Source organism: Myotis daubentonii, chromosome 12 (genome assembly GCF_963259705.1).
Source record: "Myotis daubentonii chromosome 12, mMyoDau2.1, whole genome shotgun sequence".
NCBI lineage: Eukaryota > Metazoa > Chordata > Mammalia > Chiroptera > Vespertilionidae > Myotis > Myotis daubentonii.
Window position 1 is genome coordinate 25,448,792 of NC_081851.1, and position 21,172 is coordinate 25,469,963.

A 21,172-nucleotide genomic window follows, 5' to 3' on the forward strand; every position below is an offset into this window, starting at 1 on the left:
CTACAAGTCAAGCAACCCAGGTTCCTTTCAACAAATTAAATTTTGGAGGGAAAACCTCTAGATTAAAAGAGATTTAGAAGATAATAAACTTTTTTTAAGTAGGCAAAACTAAACTGGTGTCTATGGACTTTTACTTGTGTGATAAAACCATGAAAGCCTTAAATTTTCTAGCTTTTAATGTTCTATTCAGGATATTAAATGCTACATAGAATATAAAGGTAGGCTAATGAAAATGATACTTTTTTTAAAAATCAAGAGCCACAGATTTAATAAAAATCCTATTAATTTGACTCATGTTATTATCATTTCTGTTTTTTTCTCATACTGAAGTATGAAACTTGTTATTGCTATCATTTTTGGTCATAAAAGATAAATTTGCTCACATTTTACCCCTTTTAAATCAGGGTGCATTTTATACTTGAAGGTGTGTTATTTCATTGAAAGCATTTTGATAGCCCAGCTTTTAAAAATCCAGAATTGGCCGAAACCGGTTTGGCTCGGTGGATAGAGCGTCGGCCTGCGGACTGAAAGGCCCCAGGTTCGATTCCGGTCAAGGGCATATACCTGGGTTGCGGGCACATCCCCAGTAGGAGATGTGCAGGAGGCAGCTGATCCATGTTTCTCTCTCATCAATGTTTCTAACTCTCTAGCTCTCTCCCTTCCTCTCTGTAAAAATCAATAAAATATATTAAAAAAAATAAAAAAATCCAGAAATGCACCCTTCTGTTCATTACAGCATTATTTATAGTAGCCAAGGTTTGGAAGCAGCCCAAGTGCCCATCTGTAGATGACTGGATAAAAAAGCAGTGGTATAGTTACACAATGGAATACTACTCAGCTATAAAAAAGGAAATCTTACCTTTTGGGACAACATGGAAGGACCCGGAGAGTATTATGCTAAGCGACATAAGCCAGTCAGAGAAAGACAAATACCATATGATTTGGATGGACATTGGGTTTTTGTCTTTATTTTTGTTATAATAGTAAGTAATTCTGCCTGGGAAACATAATGTCATTTCTTAAAGTAAAATTTGCAGTATTGACAAATACTGCCAAATTAATCAAACTGCCCTCTAGTAATAATATGAGAATGTTTTCCACAGCCTTCCAACACATCTTCAATGCAGATTCCACTTATATGTGGAATCTAATGAACAAAGTAAGCTAACAAACAAAATAGAAACAGACTCATAGATACAGAGAACAGACTGACAGCTGTATAGGGAAGGGCATTTGGAGGACAGGGTGAAAAAGGTGAAGGAATTTAGCAAAGAATAGAACAACTCAGACACAACGGAATGGTGATTACCAGAGAGAAAGGGGTATGGGGGGGAGGTAAAAGGGGGATAAATGGTGACAGGAGACTTGACTTGGGGTGGTAAACACACTACAGTATACAGAAGATGTATTATAGAATTGTACACCTGAAAACTATGTAGATTTATTAACCAATGTCACCCTAATAAATTCAATAAAAAATTTTTAATCCAGAAACATTCTGAAAAAGAATAGTACTAAAAGAGAGGTCTAGCCCTATCAGACTGAAAGCTAATCCTAATATGCAGTAGTTAATACATTGTGGTATTAGTTATCCTATCTAATAAAAGAGAAAAATGGTAATTGGCGTACGACCGCTACCCTTCCCATTGGCTAATCAGGGCAATATGCAAATTAACTGCCAGCCAAGATGGCGTCTGGCAGCCAGGCAGCTTGAAACTAACATGAGGCTTGCTTGCTTCAGTGACAGAGGACTCCAACGTTTCCGCCTGCTGCTGCAGGCCTCTGAGCTGCAACTCTGAGCAGCTATGTAACAAATATAGAAGCTAAACAAAACCCCAGAAACCTGCTTTAGTCCCCCGGGCTTCAGCCAGCAGGATTGCAACATTGTAAGCAAAGGCCAGAAACCTACTTTCAGCAGTGGAGGCCTAAGAGCTGGAGGCAAGCCTCAAAGCTAAAGCTGGCCCAGAATAAAAAAAAGAAAAAAAAAATAGGAAAAAAGGAGCGGTTGGGAGCTTCAGTCACCCCCAGCCTGAAAACAGCCCTCAGCCCCTCACCCAGACTGGCCAGGCACCCCAGTGGGGACCCCCACCCTGAAGGTTGTGTGACCAGCTGCAAACAGCCATCATCCCCTCACCCAGGCTGGCCAGGCACCCCAGTGGGGACCCCCACCCTGATCCAGGACACCCTCCATATCTGCCCTGCTCTGTTCATGACAGGGGAAGGCGCCCCTACCCCCTGATCAGCCCTGCTCTGTGCCTGATAGTGGGGAGCTCCGCAACCCCGATTGCCCTGCGGCTCTGTGTGTGACAGGCTGCAGTGCCCCAACCTCCTCCCCCGCCACGGGCCCTGCTCTATGTGTGATGGGGTAGAGCCATAACCTCCCCATCGGCCCTGCCCTGAGTGTGACAGGATGCGGTGCCCCAACCCCCTGATCCGCCCTGCTGTGTGTGTGACGGGGCGGTGCCCCAACTCCCCTATCGGCCCTACTCTGTGCATGACGGGGGAGCTCTCCAACCCCCTGATGGGCCCTGCTCTGTGCGTTACAGGGTACGGAGCCCCAACCCCCCGATGGGCCCTGCTCTGTGAGTGACGGGGCAGCGCCCCAACCCCCTGATCGGCCCTGCTCTGTGCGTGACGGGGTGGCGCCGCAACCTCCCCATCGACCCTGCCTTGAGTGTGACAGGGCGGCGCCCCAACCCCCCAATCGGCCCTACCCTGAGCGTGACTGAGGGTGACATCGCAACCTCCCGATCCGCCCTGCTCTGTGCATGACGGGGTGGCGCCCCAACTCCCCAATCCCGACCAGGGGCTGCAGCTAGGGATTGGGCCTGCCCTCTGCCACCCGGGAGCAGGCCTAAGCCAGCAGATCGTTATCTCCCGAGGGGTCCCAGACTGCGAGAGGGCACAGGCCGGGCTGAGGGACCCCCCTCCCTCCTGAGTGCACAAATTTTTGTGCACCGGGCCTCTAGTAAATAGATAATAGGTAAGTAAACATATTAGGTACTCTAAATGCATCCAGGAATTTAGTGTATTTTAAAGGTGGCATTTCAAATCGTTAGAAAAAGTGGATTATGCTTTCTATGACTTAGGGACAACTGAGTAGACATCTGGAAAAAAATAAAATTGAATCTATACCTTATACCTTACACTAGGTTCAAAGATTTAAATATAAAAAATTGAAACCATCAGAGTAGAAGAGATCATGGAAGAGTCCTATCTAATAATAGACAAACACGATAATTGACCGTACCTTCGCTACGCCTCCCATTGGCTAATTTGCATACTGCAGACAGGGTGGGACAGCGCCATCCCGCCTGCCCTGCCGCCATCTGGGCCTGCTATCTGCGACCCAGGGCGGCGGGCATCCGTGGGCGACCTGACCCGGGCTGGCCGGGCGGGGCAACAGCGATTGGCTGGCCCGCCCGGGCGTCCCGTGTGCGACCTGCCCAGGATGTCCCGTGTGCAACCTGCCCAGGATGTCCTGTGTGCGACCCAACCCAGGGTGGCGCCCCAACCCCGGATCGGCCCTGCCGTGTGTGTGACCCGGGAGGCGGGGCAGGCACCGAAGGATTGGGCCTGCCATCTGCCACCCGGGGAGCAGGCCTAAGCCAGCAGGTGGTTATCTCCCAAGGGGTCCCAGACTGTGAGAGGGCACAAGTGGGTCTGAGGGACACCCCCCCCAACCCCCCCTCCCCGCCAGTGCACAAATTTTTGTGCACTGGGCCTCTAGTTATTATATAATCTGAGGATGTCTTTTTAAGAATATGAGAAAACTCAGAAGGCATACAAGGAAAAATTGACAGTTTTGACTACATAAAAGTAATTGTTTTGCACAGCATAAGCTACCATAAGCAAAGATAAAAAACAAATCACAAACTGGGTAAAAACATTGCTTTTAGCGGATACATGGCTAGTTTCTCTTCATACTTAAAGAACATTTAAAAGAGTATGAAAAAGATTAGTCTTATTTAAAAATGGTAAAAGGATATGCTCTTATACTTCATATAAGAGGAAATAAAAAGGGATCATAAATATAAAAAAGAATAGTCAAAGAAAATTGTGATTAAAACTGCATTGAAAGTGTGTTGGAAGGCTGTGGAAAACATTCTCATATTATTACTAGAGGGCAGTTTGACTAATTTTGCAGTACTTATCAACATTGCAAATTTTAAGAATTGAGCCAAAATGACATTATGTTTCCCAGGCAGAATTATTATAACAAAAATAAAGACAAAAACCCAATGTCAATCCAAAGAGGGCTGGTTAAATACATTAAGTAGCATCCATACAATGGAATACTGAATCTGTAAAATCCAAAGATTGTCATATATTGATAGGATGATCTCAAATATGTATTGTTGAATGAATCTTTGTACAGAACTGGGTGTTGAACATGGTATCATTTGTGTAAAGGTTGTGGGTCAGGAATTCTCTGGCACAAAATGTATCTGGATAGCATTGGCTGAGTAGCTGGGGGTCAGAAGAATGTGGGAGAGTTCACTCTATACACAACTAAACTTTGAGTTTTTATTTTAAATGTATTTTTTTGAAATTCTCATCTGAGGACACACTTTTTTCTATTTAATTAAGAAAGAGAACCCAGCTGGTGTGGCTCAGTGGTAGAGTTTTATCCTATGAACCAGGAAGTCACTAGTTCAATTCCCAGTCAGGGTACATGCAGGGGTTGCAGGCTCGATCCCTGGTAGGGGGCGGCCAGAAGGCAGCTGATCAGTGATTCTCTCTCATTGTTGATGTTTCTGTCTCTCCCTTTCCCTTCCTCTCTGAAATTATAAAAAAAAGCATTATGGCAAATCCCACTTATATCCAAGAAATAATTAACATATATAACACTTAAAAGTGCTAATTGATCATAGTCTGGTAATCCCTTTTAAAAAAATCTTAAAATATATTTTATATGACTTTTGGGGTGCAAGAATCATCATTGTTTTTAAGGGTCTATAAATATGTTTCATGGTAAATTAATTTCTGAAAGTAAAATAATTTTTGTTTAATGAAGACATTTATAATAAAAGTATTAGTTCTTAAGTTACCAACTCTAAAAGCTTCCCACATTCCTTTAACTGTATTGGTTCTGATGTTTTCTTCTTCCTCTCTAGAGTTGTCTCTGTGGGAAGTTTATCCTCCGTCCCTTGCGACCATGCCGTAGATACTCCACTGCAGGCAGATCTGGGTATGTAGTATGTCTCACTGTAAACAGACTTTTAACTGTCTGCTAAGAGCAGGGGTCCTCAAACTACTGCCCGCGGGCCACATGCAAATACAAATATTGTATTTGTTCCCGTTTTGTTTTTTTTTACTTCAAAATAAGATATGTGCAGTGTGCATAGGAATTTGTTCATAGGTTTTTTTTAAACTATAGTCCGGCCCTCCAACGGTCTGAGGGACAGTGAACTGGCCCCCTGTTTAAAAAGTTTGAGGACCCCTGGCTAAGAGGGTGTGTGTGTGTGTGTGTGTTTTCCTTGACTATGGTAATAGCTGCTGGAACCTTTTAAGGGGTTTGAACACTGAAGCTTTACTGTAATATCTTTGGATCATTACTTTCTTGTAGGTGAAAGTTTGTTATGATTCTCTTTTTGGTTCTTTGGTAATTAGTTGGCATTCAAGGTAGAAGCTTCCCCATCCTGTGCTCTCTTCCACTCTTTGACAAATAGATTTATGTCTAGAATTCGGCACATTGTAATTTAAAAAGTGTTGCTAGTTATGTTTGTTGTTTTATTATCTTACTTTTATAAATGGTTTGATTTAAGGGAAGAGGAAATTTGAAAGTGATAGTTCTTTTTTGGGTTCAAAGGAAATTTCATGATTGTGAACATCTTGAATGTTAAGTGTTAAATGGTAGATTGCTTCATATCTATCCTAGCTATTACTGTATTTAAATTTATTTTAGTTACTCATAAATAAATGTGATTTTCTATTGTGGACATGTTTAAAATAAATCAGGGAAAGGTGATGTGCAGCTGCGCTAATAAACTTGCTATGGTCTGAAGCAGTGGCAGAGAAGTAGTGGTTAGAGGTCTTTGCATAGATTTAGGAGAGGCAGGAAATATAAATGTGTTCCTATTTCTTTCACTCAGGTGGTCTCCTGCCAAAATTGCTGGAGCTGGTCTTTTGTTTGTTGGCGGAGGTATTGGTGGCACTATCCTGTATGCCAAATTGGATTCTCATTTCCGAGAAAGTGTAGAGAAAACCATACCTTACTCAGACAAACTCTTTGAGACGGTTCTTGGTTCCTCACCTTATAGTATTTCATTGTCAAAGAAGCCGGTAAGCATTTTAAATATTACTTCAATTTACCCTATGGCATACTTTTAAAAGCAGGTTGTTTTCATCTTGAAAGTATCTTGCATGTATAATTTAGTAAAACTTGCATGTATAATTCAGTAGAACTTACATGTATAATTCAGTAGATGGATTTGTTAGGTTTTTAAAAATATTAATCTGTAGTGTTGGAATTTTATCCCTTTGGAGTCCCATAAGTGCTCCCACTTAGTATACACAATATAGAAAATAATTGGTTGGCACATGAAGGTAAATGGAAGAGCCAGCTCCGGTAGAGGTAACCCTGGCTGTCCTGTGAACTGAGGGGGTCCGTGTCAGCCCACAGCATTGCTGCTGTCAAGCTCTGACTTACACCACTGAAGGCAAACATAGAATGGTCCTGACACAGAACCCAAATGTTTTTGTTAGTAATGGCTCCTTGTAGGCCACAAATCAGAGTCAGAATTTTCAGCTACATACTAATTGGTTCTTCAGTACTGATTGGCATTCCTTGGACTTTGTACATATTCTTCAGAGTTTCACCCTTGTTTTCCCCCATCAAGCTTAAAAAAAAAATCTTAAATATATTTTCATTCCAACAACTGTTTGAAAAAAATTTACAAAAGAGAGCATGGATATTTGCTGATTTAGTAGTGGGTATTTCTTTATGCTGTGAGGCTGGACATGGCTGATCAGTTTATTCTTAGAAGCTGGGTGGACTTCTGTTCTCCAGTATCTGGTATGGTCTAGAGCAGCCATGGGCAAACTACGGCCCGCGGGCCGGATCAGGCCCGTTTGAAATGAATAAAACTATTGAAAAAAAAGACCGTACCCTTTTATGTAATGATGTTTACTTTGAATTTATATTAGTTCACACAAACACTCCATCCATGCTTTTGTTCCAGCCCTCCGGTCCAGTTTAAGAATCCATTGTGGCCCTCGAGTCAAAAAGTTTGCCCACCCCTGGTCTAGAGGCCAATCCTGTAACAAAGTTAATATTTAGAAAAGCAAGTGTCCTCTGACAATCCCCAGCCCCCAAACATGCTTTTCCAAAATGTTCTTGTTTAGTCTTCTACATCATTTATTCTTTGTATGAACTTTGAAATGTTTATGCTGCCTGAGGGAGATAGTCTTGCAACTCCAATAATCAAGGAGCAGAATCCTGTGGGTTCATTCTAAAATCCTCAGTCCATGTTAAGCTCCATGACCCAGGAGAAATAGCTGGAAGCAATTCTAGGAGCATGGAGTCAGGCTGAATAGCTCATAGTAGTGTTCTTTTCTCACTTCATGCGTGACTTTAAGTGTCATTCTTTGTAGGTGACATGTTTATCTTTCTCAATAATAACCTTGACTTCTTCTCAGTCCTTTAGCTACTCCACTGAACATTTCCACTAGGGTAACTTGGCAGGTCCATATTGGACCACCTCAAAACTTACACATTTCCTGATTTGATTTATTTGTATTAAAGATAATACCATGCTGTCCGGTAGGTAGGTTAGAATTCTTGGATTCATTTCCATAGTTGCCTATATTTTATTAGCTATTCTATCATGTTTAATCTCTGATATTTATTCTCTTTCTGGCATTACCATTATCCTTATCCCAGTTCTGACCTTTATCATTTCATATGCAAATGAACTTACAGACTAGATTAGTTTCCTCTCATCCTACACAATCTTTTCTTTCTTTTTTTGTTTTGTTAATCCTCACCCAGAGGATATTTTTTTCCATTGATTTTTAGAGTGAGTTGGAAGGGGGTGGGGAGAGACAGAGATAGGCTATCCTCATATCAATATCAGAGAATCTGATAAGTGCTATCATGTTTTTATGAGCTCACTTATGAAGAACTTTTGTACATTTTCTACTAGAGTGCATAAAGATTTGTGCACTCATGGGGGTCCCTCAGCCCGGCCTGTGCCCTCTCGCAGCCCGGGAGCCCTCGGGGGATGTCTACTTGCCAGCAGGGACCAAGTCTAAGCTGCAGTCGGACATCCTTAGAGCTGCTGAGGAGGTGGGAGAGGCTCCGGCCACCACCACTGTGCTGGCAGCCGTCAGCCTGGCTTGTGGCTGAGCAGAGTTCCCCCTGTGGGAGCGCACTGACCACCAGAGGGCAGCTCCTGCATTGAGCATCTGCCCCCTGGTGGTCAGTGTGTGTCATAGTGACCAGTCATTCCCAGTGGTTCTGCTGTTAGGGTCAATTTGTATATTGCCCTTTTATTATATGGGATTGTTTAAAAGACAAGATCACAGAATGTAAAAACTAGAGACTTTAGAAATTGTCTCATGTTCTGAATAAGGAAAGTGGATCCAAGAGTGGTTAACTGGTAGCCTAAGAGCTGGCCATCAGTTGCTTTATTCTGTAGTTGGTGGTTTTTACTAGTTCCTAGGTTGACATTTGATACGTTTGCCAGTCTGGCTTTCATTTACCTTTTGGGCCTTATCTCTGAATCATCCTTGGCTTTATGCCAGTTTACCTTATAAATATATGCCTGTGCTTTCCATTCTTACTCAGCAAATGTATGCCGAATGCTTATGTACCCAGGCACTGTTCCAAGGGCCTTGGGTTAAAGCGGAGAACTACACAAAGATCCCTTCTGTTTGCACAACTTTTGCCATTGTGGTCTTCTACCCTGAATTACTTCCTTTCTTTTGTCTACTAATGTTCTCTTCAAGTCTGCATCCTTCACTACACAGACCAAAGTGAGTTTTCTCACCTCTAAATAAAATAGCAGTTAGTGTTTTTATTTTTAAATTTTTACCATTTATTTATTAGCATTCTGAATTGTTACGCATTGTTATTAACTTATTGCTTTTATTTATTTATTTTTATATTTTGTTAATCCTCACCTGAGGATATTTTTTCCATTGCTTTTCAGAGAGAGTGGAAACAACATAGAGAGAGAGAGAGAGAGAGAGAGAGAGAGAGAGAGAGAGAGAGAGATGAGACACATCAACCGGTTGCCTCCTGCATGTGTCCCAACCATGTAGATTAAACCCACAATGCAGGTACGTGCCCTTGACCAGGAATCAAACCCTCAACCCTTCGGTGCTGTGGGCCAATGCTCTAACCACTGTGTATGCTGGCCAAGGCTCAACTTAATGCTTTTAAAAAATATACATTTTATTTTATGGGAATCCTTTTAGTGCCAACATGGTTATTTATTCATAGATAGTAAATATTGAGAGAAGATAAACTTAAAATCTTTTTTAAAAAAATATATTTTATTGATTTTTTTAACAGAGAGGAAGGGAGAGGGATAGAGAGTTAGAAACATCCATGAGAGAGAAACATAGATCAGCTGCCTCTTTGTACACCTCCTACTGGGGATATGCCCGCAACCAAGGTACATGCCCTTGACCGGAATAGAACCTGGGACCCTTCAGTCTGCAGGCTGACGCTGGATCCACTGTGCCAAACCAGTTAGGGCAACTTAAAATCTTTTTGATGGACATGGAATAAGACTTGCCTAAATGGAGACAAATGTTATATTCTTTAATGAGACTCATATGTTAAAAATGTCATTTCTCTCAAATTTATTTCTCTCAAATTTCTCCTAAATTTACATATAGCTGGGGAATGACATATACATGTACATATACATGCACACACACACATAGCTAATAGAATTCTAATAGATTTTTCTAGAGGTTGAAGAATCAGACAAGACGATTCTAGTTCATCTAGAAGGACAAATAATGTAGCTATGAACATTTTGAAAAGTGTTAGATGATACTTGCTTTTCCAGATAATGACTTTGTTATAATCCTTCTTTAATAAAACAGTAAGGTTTGACACAGGATTAGAAATTAGAGATAGAACAAATAAGGCTATGCCCTGGCTGGTTTGGCTCAGTGGATAGAGTGTCGGCCTATGGACTGATGGGTATTGGGTTCGACTCTGGTCAAGGGCACATGCCTGTATTTGCGGGCTCCGTCCCCAGTAGAGGTGTGCATAAGGCAGCTAATCAATGATTCTCTCTTGTCATTGACATTTCTCTCTCTCCCTCTCCCTTCCTCTCTGAAATAAATAAAAGTATTTTTAACAAAAGAGTAAGTCAGTCTAGAAATAGATCATATTCATACACAAGCACATTTATTGTGAGAGTATGGGTTTCTAGAATCATGTATGAAAGTGATCTCTTAATATATGTTGAAAATATTCAATCCCTTTGACCCTGCAATTCCTCTTTTGGCAAACTGTCCTACAGATACCACTCTATAGTGCTTTTCAATTATATGGATAAGGATGTTTAACAAAACAGAAAACAACTTGAATGACCAAAAATAGGGGAGTAATTGGCCAAATTATGGGTTTTGCAACTATATTAGGTATGCAGTTAAATTAGGATATTATACAACAAGAAAGAATTTCTTGAGCTGGAAGAGAATGTCCATGATGTATTGTTAAATGAGAAAAAAGCAAGTTACATGGTCATTTATATAATATAACCCTATTTGTTTAAAGAAATGAAAATTTGTATGTGTGTATATTCCTGAGCTTCTGCGCAGGGTACGGGTGGGGGGAGGGTTGAGTTCAGCTATTAGCAGTAGCAACATGAGAGTGCTGGAAAGGGAAGGAGCAATAGAGAGGCAAATGAAAACTATTGCTTTATCTTTATATTATTTTCTTGTTATAGTGAGCTGTATTTCATGATTTAAAAAATAAAATTTTAATAAAAATAAAATACATATATGTTTAATTTCTGGTAGTGACAGAGTTTTGTTTGAGTAGTCATCTTTGGGATATCTGAGTCCCACTGCCTACCAAGTTCTGGCAAAAAATGGGACAACATAGGTGGTAAATGAAAATATTGCTGTTACTCAGTAATTTTCTCTAGCACATCATCTGGCTGTCCTATTAATGAATTAATGAACAGGGCCTTAAACTAAAGGCAGGTGGTAATTGAGAGAGAGGCGTGACAATTAGATTATATATTTTTGGTATGTAGTTGCATGAATCCTGGAGATTAAAGATATAAAAAGCTAATTTCATTTTTACTCAGAGCCTATAAAAATCACTTGTTTCTAACAATGTATACAGAAGATAACACATGATTTAGGAAGCAAATGGAAATATTCTTCTCAATATTGTACATGTGAAAAGAGTGGTATTTAAAGGGATACTCATACATCATGTATTAGTTGCCCTAAGAGAAGTCTTTGTTACTATTAATCCTTTGGAATGAAATTTTTGAACTGCTTTTTTTTTAATATGAAGGCTTCTCTTAATATGGTTAATAAAACATTATGTTGTAAAGTGCTACTCTGTGTTAAAAGCCTGAAAGACTTGATTGTTGAAATAATACATGTTACTGTATGCTACCTTTCTGAATAAACAGTTTTATATCTGAAATGTTAAATGTTTTTCATTTCCAAGATTGAGTCTGGTCCACTAAAAATCTCCAGTGTATCAGAGGTAATGAAAGAATCTAAACTCCAGAAACACAAGGGCGACACTCCAGCTTCAACAGGTACCTATATTTATAATCATTCTTCTAGAATTATGGGCAAATGAATTGTTTTAATATATTTGTACCCGTGGTTAAAAGGGTGGCCCTTCTGCAGGAAGGACTCTCATTTTAGGGGTTGAGAGGTTGAGAGGGATATGGAATTGGGCTTTATTATGAATAGCTGCTCAGTGAGGGTAATGGCAAGAATTGTCTTACCTGCAACAGACTTTATTTTTTCTTTTCTTTTTTCCCCCTCTGACTCCTAGCTTTCCTCTTCAGATTTACATATTCTCTTTTTGCACCTATTTTTTTCCTGTTTACTAGTTTTTTCCCCCTCTATTTTTAGTGATTAAAGTGTCTGATCTAGTTTAGATCTGTGGATATTTTTTGCCATCATGATTTATTAATAACCCCACCTTAGTGAACAGCACTGAACCTAACTCTAACCCAGTGATGGCGAACCTATGACACGCGTGTCAGAGGTGACACACGAACTCATTTTTTTGGTTGATTTTTCTTTGTTAAATGGCATTTAAATAAATAAATATCAAAAATATAAGTCTTTGCCGAAGCCGGTTTGGCTCAGTGGATGGAGCGTCGGCCTGCGGACTGAGGGGTCCCAGGTTCGATTCCGGTCAAGGGCATGTACCTGGGTTGCGGGCATATCCCCAGTAGGAGATGTGCAGGAGGCAACTGATCGATGTTTCTGACTCGCTGTCTCTCTCCCTTCCTCTCTGTAAAAAATCAATAAAATATATTAAAAATATATATATATATATAAGTCTTTGTTTTACTATGGTTGCAAATATCAAAAAATTTCTATACGTGACATGGCACCAGAGTTAAGTTAGGGTTTTTCAAAATGCTGTCACGCCGAGCTCAAAAGGTTCGCCATCACTGGTCTAACCTGTTCAGTGATACACTTCAAATGTGTTACTGAGCAGGTTAGAGTTAGGCTAGTTATGTTTGAACTCCTTAGTCTCCTCTGTCCTCAATTAAATCAGTTGACTTTTTTCCATTTGGCAAATATTCATTCCTATGTGCCAAGCAGTCTTCTAGGTACTGGGGATATAGCAATGAATGAATAGTAAAAACTAACAAACACAAACACTGGGATTATTCCTTAGTGGGATGAGGGGAGGGAGATCATATATTAAATACATAAGTAAAATGTATAGGATGTTAGTGGTAAGTAAGTGTGGGAGGGAATATTGCAGTTCTAATGGGGTCAGTAGGGAAAGGTCGCCTGGAAGGTTTCATTTGAGCTAAGAGATGAGGAAGTGAGTCATGGAAGGCTGGTGGGGAAAGGCATCCCAGGCAGAGGGATTAGCTAGTGCAAGGGCTTGGCTTTTCCAGCAAGGAGCAGATGAAGCTGGGGTGTGGAGCAAGAGAAGAACACTACTAGCAAATGAGGCCAGCGAGGGAGCAGAAAGCCTACTGTGGCAGTCCTGGAGGCCATCATAAGAATTTGCTTACAAACGAGAATTTTGATTTATATCTGAGTGGGATGGGAAGTCCTTGGGAGGGTTCTGAGCCAGGGGACTGATATCTGACTTTTATTTTAATAAGATCACTATTGTGGAGAATACACAAGGGTCCAATGGAGAGCAGGAAGCTAATGGATTTTGTGATAATCCAGCTTTATCTCTTAAATGGGACCTTCAGTTCTTTAAATTTAAAAAAATTTTCTCCATTTTGTTGCTCTTTTCCCTTTTATTCCACCTCTATAATTACTCTTTTTCTCTTCAACACTTTTATTTATAATTTATGAGCTCTTGAGTTTTTTCAACTTTCCTTTCTTCAAAAATATGTCTGAAATAATTTTAACAGAGTTCTGTTCTTCACTAATTCACTATCTTTACTGTGATCTTCTTGTGTTTAAAATGTTCATCTTGATCTTGCTCACACCTCTTGTTTCATCTCTACCACTCTTCAATTAAAATGGTTTTTTTGGTTAATTACTTTCTTTTGTCTGCCTTCTTCATTATAGGCTCTTTTTTCCTTTGTTATTATTTTCCCATGTTATGTAAATCTTTTATGTATGCCTCTCATGTGTTGATATTTAGTGCACTTAGTACTGTTACTAGAAGCCTTGCTTGAGAATAATGATGGTTAAACTGCAGGTGGATGCTGACAAGACTCTTTTCTCTAGTGTTTCCCACTGTTGTATCTTCTGGGTTTGGGTATGTGATGGACAGTGCCCCTGTCTATTTGTGTGTTTGAATAGTGGCAGCACATCCATTTGTGTTTTTAAGGAGTCAGACATGAAGTGGGTGGTAGTAGTAGTGGATACCTGTGTGTTTCTCTGTTATTCCGGGAAACTATAAATACCATGAGTAACGTATTTACAGCATCTACAGAGGCAGCCAAAATTATTTCTGCAGCAGGTGATACACTGTCGGTCCCAGCCCCTGCGGTTCAGCATGAGGATTCTATAAAAACTGATCACCCTCACATTGATGAAGGAAAAGCCAAGGCTGCAACTTCAGGTAGTTTAATTATGTATATTGTGGTTTTATAAATGATATGCTCATCAGAACTATTTAATGCCTAGACAACCCCTAGACACTATGTAAGTACACATTTATATTGATTTTAAGTCTGCAGATTTGCTTAGGTAATTTTTACAATTTCAAAGTCTGAATAAAACTTTGAAAACAAGGAGTCTAAGAGCTGATTTCTTATTTCTTCATGTTGGAGTCATTGAGTGATGCTCTCAGTTGATAAAGCTGGCAAGTAAAACGATGGTATTTTTATATCCCTGTGAGCTTTCGAAATTCTGTGCTGAAATTTGATTTCCTCTCTACTTTTGCTGCAAGAGGAAGCATCCTCAACTTCTGTAAGGGAGCGACCACCTGAAGAAGTTGCAGCTCGCCTTGCACAACAAGAAAAGCAAGAACAAGTTAAGCTTGAGTGTATGTAAACCAGACGACTTCTGAAGTACTTCCGGTCATCCCTGTTAGTTGCTCTCTTCTTCAACCATCAGCATAAGTTTCTCATCTGTCAGCTAGTTCTGGTTCCTTTTCTTTCTTTAGTGGCCTTGCTCTATTCACCACCTTTATTTCATCATTTGTGTTCTTTCCATCTAAACTTCTTTTACCCAGGTAACAAGGGCTATTAGTGTACCGTTGGTGAAAACTCCAAATAATACTTGTACTTTCTCCATTTGTTTTTATTATGGTTAGTGCTAAAGGTTCTTTGTACTCTGGTGAACAGAAATTGTTTGCAATTTGCCTCAGTCTTTTTTTTTTTTTAATTTTTTCAATTACAGTTGACATTAAATATTACATTAGTTTCAGGTATATATCATAATGGTTAGCTACTTAATATAATTTACTATTGATCCCCCTCAATAAATCTAGTACCCAAGAAGCACCATACATACTTACTACAATATTGTAGACTATATTCCCTATGCTGTACTTTACATCCCCATGCCTGTTCTGTAACTACCAATTTATACTTCTTAATCCCTTCACTTTTTTCATTCAGTCCCCCAACCCCCCTCCCTTTTAGCAACTGTCATTTTGTTCTCTGTATCTATGAGTCTGTTTCTGTTAATTTTTGTAGGTTCCACATATAAGTGAAAGCGTATCATATTTGTCTTTCTCTGACTTACTTCACTTAGCATAATACTCTAGGTTCATTCATGCTGTCATAGTTGGTAAGATTTCATTATTTTTTATGACTGAGTAATATTCCATTGTATGTATGTGCCACATCTTTATCCAGTCATCTATTGATGGACACTTAGGTTGCGTCCATATCTTGGCTATTGTAAATAATGCTGCAGTGAACATAGGGATGCATATATCTTTCTGAATTAGTGTTTTGGATTTCTTTGGGTAATACCTAGAAGTGGAATTGCTGTTCCATTTTTAATTTTTGAGGAACCTCCATACTGTTTTCCATAGCAGCTGCATTAGAATTCCTACAAACAGTGCATGGGGGTTCCCTTTTCTCCACATCCTTGCCAACACTTGTTGTTTGTTGATTTATTGATGATAGCCATTCTGACAGGTGTGATGTGATATCTCATTATGGTTTTAATTTGCATTTCTCTGATGATTAGAGATGTTGAACATCATTTCATATGTTCTCCTGGGAGAAATATCTATTCAAGTCCTCTGCCCATTTTTTAATTGGATTGTTTTGGTTTTTTGGTGTTAGGCTGCATGACCTAACAGTCTTTTAATTGTTAAATTCATAAATTTATTTGTGCAGTTCAGAGTGGCGCACCCTCTGCTTTATTACCCAGCCTCTGGGCTCTCACTGTAGTAGCCCTCTTATCTTCCATTGGTGGGGGACAGATGTTCCACACATTTCTGGTTTCCAGCTAACTAAAGCGTATTTCTTTTTACATTTCAATTTTAAGTTTTCTGATGGTCTAAAAAAAGATAATAGATGTGTAAAAATGTATTTTCCTGTCTTAAATAAGGTACATGGAACATAATTTATTGTACTGTGCTGCAATATATTGATGTCTCCTGGTAGTGGGCATGTAGCTTTTTGACGAATTGAGGAAATGTTTGTTTTACATTTTTTAGAGTTTTTGTGTGTGTGTGTGTGTGTCTCCCTACCCCTTTTCTATTTGTCTTCTGCCTTGAGTGGTTCCTGTTCCCCTCCTAATGCGTTGGATCTGCCCTACTCTGAGGAGGCAAGTTTGTTAGAATTGCGTAAAGTGTAAAAGGGACAGAGGAGCATAGGTGTAGATTTGTGTGTTTTATTGTTTATTGGTGTGTTTTGTTTGTTTTTTTGAGAATGTTGTATTTTTTGAGGAATATTTTGACGTCTAAATAAGTGAACTATTTCTATTTTTTCCACTTTTTAATTTTTTCTGAATTATTTACTACAAATCAAAATCACTTTTCCCTTTTATGTTTTTAATTTATTTTTTACTCTTCTTTTATCATATGGACAACTTGAAGTAAGCCATAAATTTAAGATGGCATTGCCCGCTGCTTCATTACCTTCCTTTTTTCTTTGTCTAGTTATTTTTAGCTTTCATTTTGGGCAAAGTGAGAATTTTCAAGATTTTTTTCTGTCACCTCATAGTTTTCCCCCAAACTTTAATTTAAAAATGTGTGTGTAAATATCTTATCAAGAATCAAAGCACAAAAACTCAACAAGTTGGACTACATCAAACTAAAAATACTTCTATGCAGCAAAAGAAACAGTCAATGAAATGAAAAGGCAACCTGTAGAATGAGAGAAAATATTTGCAAACCATATATCTGATATGGGGTTTAAAATCTAAAATATATATGAAACTCATGCGACTCAATATAAAAAGAAAAAGCAAAGGGCCTCAAGCCAGCAGCCTGATCTCCAGGGTCTGCTAGCCTCTGTAAAGCGGTTTACTGTTATTTTGTGCTTGAAATAATGTCCCACCATTAATTCAGGCATGTTTCTTTGTATCCTCTTTAGCTCTCTATATCCCCTGTATTTTCAGTTGAACTTTAGTTGCACATTTGGGATTTTCTTAGTATTAGCTTTGTCCTTTTTTTTTTTTGATTTGTTTTGTTAATCCTAACCTGAGTATATTTTTTCCATTGTTTTTCAGAAAAAGTAGAAAAAAGGGAGGGGGGAAAGAAGGAAAGGAGGGAGTAGAGCGAGAGAGAGAGAGAGAGAGAGAGAGAGAGAGAGAGAGATATGAGAGAGACACATTGACTGGTTGGCCTCTAAGGGGAGACACGGGGGTGGGCAAGGAACGGGGGAGCAGGGAGCTAACTGGCAACCCAAGTACCCAGGTACATGCCCTTGTCTGGGAATCCAGCCCATGACCATTTGGTGCATAGGTTCACCCTGACCACTGAGACACACCGGCCAGGGCTAGCTTTTAATCTGTGTCGCAGAGGTATTGTGTGTGGTTCATCAGGTTCCATTGTCCTCTAGCTTATGCTGCTTTTGCTCCAAGTCACCTTTTGTTTTTGTCTCAGGTACCAAATATATTTTCCTTTTTTTGGTCATCTGATATCTGATAAATTCATATTCTCACTGGCCTTCTTTCTTCAAATGACCATTTTTTCACTTTAGTATTGTATCTAAAATCATTCCTTGCTTTATTTTAAAACAAAAAAATTAGGTTTCTTTTGATTCCTGAAGCAGCAGATAGCAATGTTATCTTGAATACTGGTATCTGCTATTTTCTGAGTTCTTTGTGGAAAACACTGTCCATTTTCAGGTTACCTTTTCTTTTTTTTTTTTTTTGTTTGCATGTTTTCTTGCTTGTCTTTTTTTCCTCTTGTCTGTCTGTTATCATATATCTTTTTTAAAAAAATATTTTATTGATTTTTTACAGAGAGGAAGGGAGAGGGATAGAGAGTTAGAAACACCGATGAGTGAGAAACATCAATCAGCTGCCTCCTGCATACCCCCTATTGGGGATGTGCCCACAGCCAAGATATATGCCCTTGACCGGAATCGAACCTGGGACCCTTCAGTCCGCAGGCCGACGCTGTATCCACTGAGCCAAACCGGTTAGGGCTGTTATCATATATCTTGGTGATAGAAATAATTTACTGTGAGTGTCCCTTCCTGCTGAGGTGATGAAAGTGGTTACCTCTTTTTTTTATTTTATTACTTTTTCCCCCCGTGGTTCTATATGATTATTTAAAATGAAAAGTGCCGCCCTAGCCGGTTTGGCTCAGTGGATAGAGCATCGGCTGGGGGACCAAAAGGTCCCAGGTTGGATTCCGGTCAAGGGCACATGCCCAGGTTGTGGGCTCAATCTCCAATGGGGAACTTGCAGTAGGCAGCCGATCCATGATTCTCTCTCATCGTGGATGTTTCTCTCTCTCCCTCTTCCTTCCTATCTGAAATCAATAAAAAATATATTTAAAAAAAATATTCCAGTGGTTATGCTGAACTTACAGCTTCTGATAGGTGAAAGGGACTAGAGTGCCCTAAATCTTGTCCCTCCCATTTGAAATAAATGCTAGCCTTCTTTAAGCATTTTTTTTTCTTAAAATAACCCCCAAACACCTTTTATTTTGAAAAAAATTGAGGTGTACATAACAATAAAAATAGTATAATGAATCCCCACAAATCTATCATCCAAAGTCAATAATTACTAATTACGGTTTTTGTGGTATTTTTACATTTTGGGAGAACTACAATGGAACTCAGTAGAAGAGTGAAAGTTAAAATAAAGTCATATGTGGGGGGAATCTATTTTTTTTAACTGTTTTTTTTACTTTAGCTCTAGCCAAGAGCTTGGAAGATGCTCTGAGCCAAACTGCGCTCATCACTCAGCAGGCCGTTGTAGCTCAGAACGCTGCAGTCCAGGCCGTCAATGCCCACTCCAACATCCTGAAAGCAGCCATGGACAATTCTGAGGTGAGCCAAATACCTGAGGTGCTTAAGAAACTGATGCCTTCCTCCTAGCAGAGGCTTTCTCTCACTAAGTAAAAGTAATCTAAAGTAGTTGTCTTTTAAAGAAACAACACAAAGGAACAAGAAAGATCTTTAAATGTTCGCTAATGAATTTTTATGTGGTGTTTTATCTCGCAACAAGGATATGGTACACAAGTTAGTTGAGATTTCCTTTCATATCTTAATAGTGCTTCATTGTATTTGTTGTTTGCTTTCTACTTTTTGCTTTAAAATAGCCAATTTTAAAAAATAACCTTTTTGTTTTGAGATACTTTTAGATTGACATGCAGTTGTAAGAAGTAATACAGGGAGATCCCATGTACCCTAAAACACCAGCTATTTTACGTGCTTATGCTGATTATTTAACTTATATTTAACATGTTAAAGGATAAAGTACATTGATTTAAAATGTAATACCGGAACTCAATAAGTTTCCTTTATCATTACATTCAGTTATTTAGTACATAAAAATATATCTTGATACCAAGTTATTTAAATAATAAAATAGTTTTTTTTTTTTAATGATGATTTCTTTTTTTTTTTTTTTTTTAATATATTTTATTGATTTTTTACAGAGAGGAAGGGAGAGAGATAGAGAGTTAGAAACATCGATCAGCTGCCTCCTGCACATCTCCTACTGGGGATATGCCCACAACCCAGGTACATGCCCTTGACCGGAATCGAACCTGGGACCTTTCAGTCCGCAGGCCGACGCTCTATCCACTGAGCCAAACCAGTTTTGGCATAAAATACTTTTTAAAAAATATATATATTTTATTGATTTTTTACAGAGAGGAAGGGAAAGAGATAGAGAGTTAGAAACATCGATGAGAGAGAAACATTGATTAGCTGCCTCCTGCACACCCCCCACTGGGAATGTGTCCGCAACCCAGGTACATGCCCTTGACCGGAATCGAACCTGGGACCTTTCAGTCCGCAGGCTGACGCTCTGTCCACTGAGCCAAACCGGTTTCGGCTAAATAATAAAATACTTTAACTATAAATCTCATGGATAAGGAGGATCATGCATAATCAGTAAAGTTACTTTTTCACCATAACTATAGTTTTTAAAAAATTTAAATACACTTTACATTGTTTTTGTCATATGTACATACATCACAAAAAAGTTAAATTAGACCTTTGACATAAATAGAAACTATAACCTTTGAAAACTTAAAGAAAATTTTATTTTATTCAAAGTCCAAGAAAAAATAATTTCAGTCAGAGTTCAGTCAGGAAAGTGGAAACCACACAGAATATTTAATATGCTCGTTATAGAAGCAGTTATGGGAAAGCTAGAAGTTACATAGCAGGAAGTTGGTTTCAAACTCAGGCGGGCCAATATCTTTCAGAAGAACACTGGTTAGAAACTGTAAATAGCCATGGCACTACTTGGGTGGAAGGCTACATAAGGGTATTTCCTCTTCCTAGTGATCGAATAACGTGCAGGGCATGAGGATCAGAGAGCATGAAATCCATTGCAGTCCAGACTTTACAACTAGAGAACACCTTGTAGTAGCAGTTAACTGGATTAGGGAGTATAGCTGGTATTGCAGAATAATCAGGAAAGGATATGAACAAAAGTTTTGAAATGTTATGGATTCCAACTTCTGTTTTTTCTAGTAAGAAGCTACAGGTGCATGTGGGCTCCATAATACAGTGTATTACTTCACCACAGCAGTGTTTGGAAACAGAGTTGGCTTGATGGCAGGGGAGTCTGGTGTCTGTTTCACAGGGCAGCTTATCTTTGGTCATCTAGAAATAGAAATACCTTCAACAAAGGGAAACACATTTTGGCCTCCAGGATATCATTAACACTTACATGATTTATAAGCCTTTTTGAGTTCAGTATAAAGGATTCTGTTAATACAATACCAGGTGGTTCTAACAGCATACTATAGAGTCTTGGAAAATTTGATATACATGACAAGATACTGCTATCGTTCAACCCAGCATCCTTTCTTTTTCTATTTATTTACCTTTAAAAATATATTTTATTGATTTTTTTAACAGAGAGGAAGGGAGAGGGATAGAGTTAGAAACATTGATGAGAAAGAAACATCGATCAG

General features: G+C 39.2%; 1 protein-coding gene and 1 long non-coding RNA gene across 15 annotated transcripts in view; both read left to right on the forward strand.

The window, feature by feature from the left end:
• The window catches only part of IMMT (inner membrane mitochondrial protein), a 54,169-nt gene that overhangs the window by 12,549 nt on the left and 20,448 nt on the right, over positions 1 to 21,172 (forward strand). For 3 of the 14 annotated variants that reach the window (XM_059659247.1, XM_059659235.1, XM_059659237.1), the window contains exons 2-7: positions 5,118 to 5,191; positions 6,096 to 6,285; positions 11,657 to 11,750; positions 14,081 to 14,218; positions 14,549 to 14,644; positions 18,931 to 19,067. In XM_059659247.1, the coding sequence (XP_059515230.1) occupies positions 5,118 to 5,191; positions 6,096 to 6,285; positions 11,657 to 11,750; positions 14,081 to 14,218; positions 14,549 to 14,644; positions 18,931 to 19,067 (729 nt within the window). Of the gene's footprint in view, positions 1 to 5,117; positions 5,192 to 6,095; positions 6,286 to 11,656; positions 11,751 to 14,080; positions 14,219 to 14,548; positions 14,653 to 18,930; positions 19,068 to 21,172 lie in introns of those variants that run through there. The other 11 variants (XM_059659249.1, XM_059659238.1, XM_059659240.1 and 8 more) reach the window with 8 other exon arrangements.
• LOC132213136 (uncharacterized) lies at positions 14,653 to 18,299 on the forward strand. Its single transcript, XR_009447905.1, has 2 exons — positions 14,653 to 16,457; positions 16,490 to 18,299. It is a non-coding gene; the product is annotated as an uncharacterized LOC132213136 (long non-coding RNA).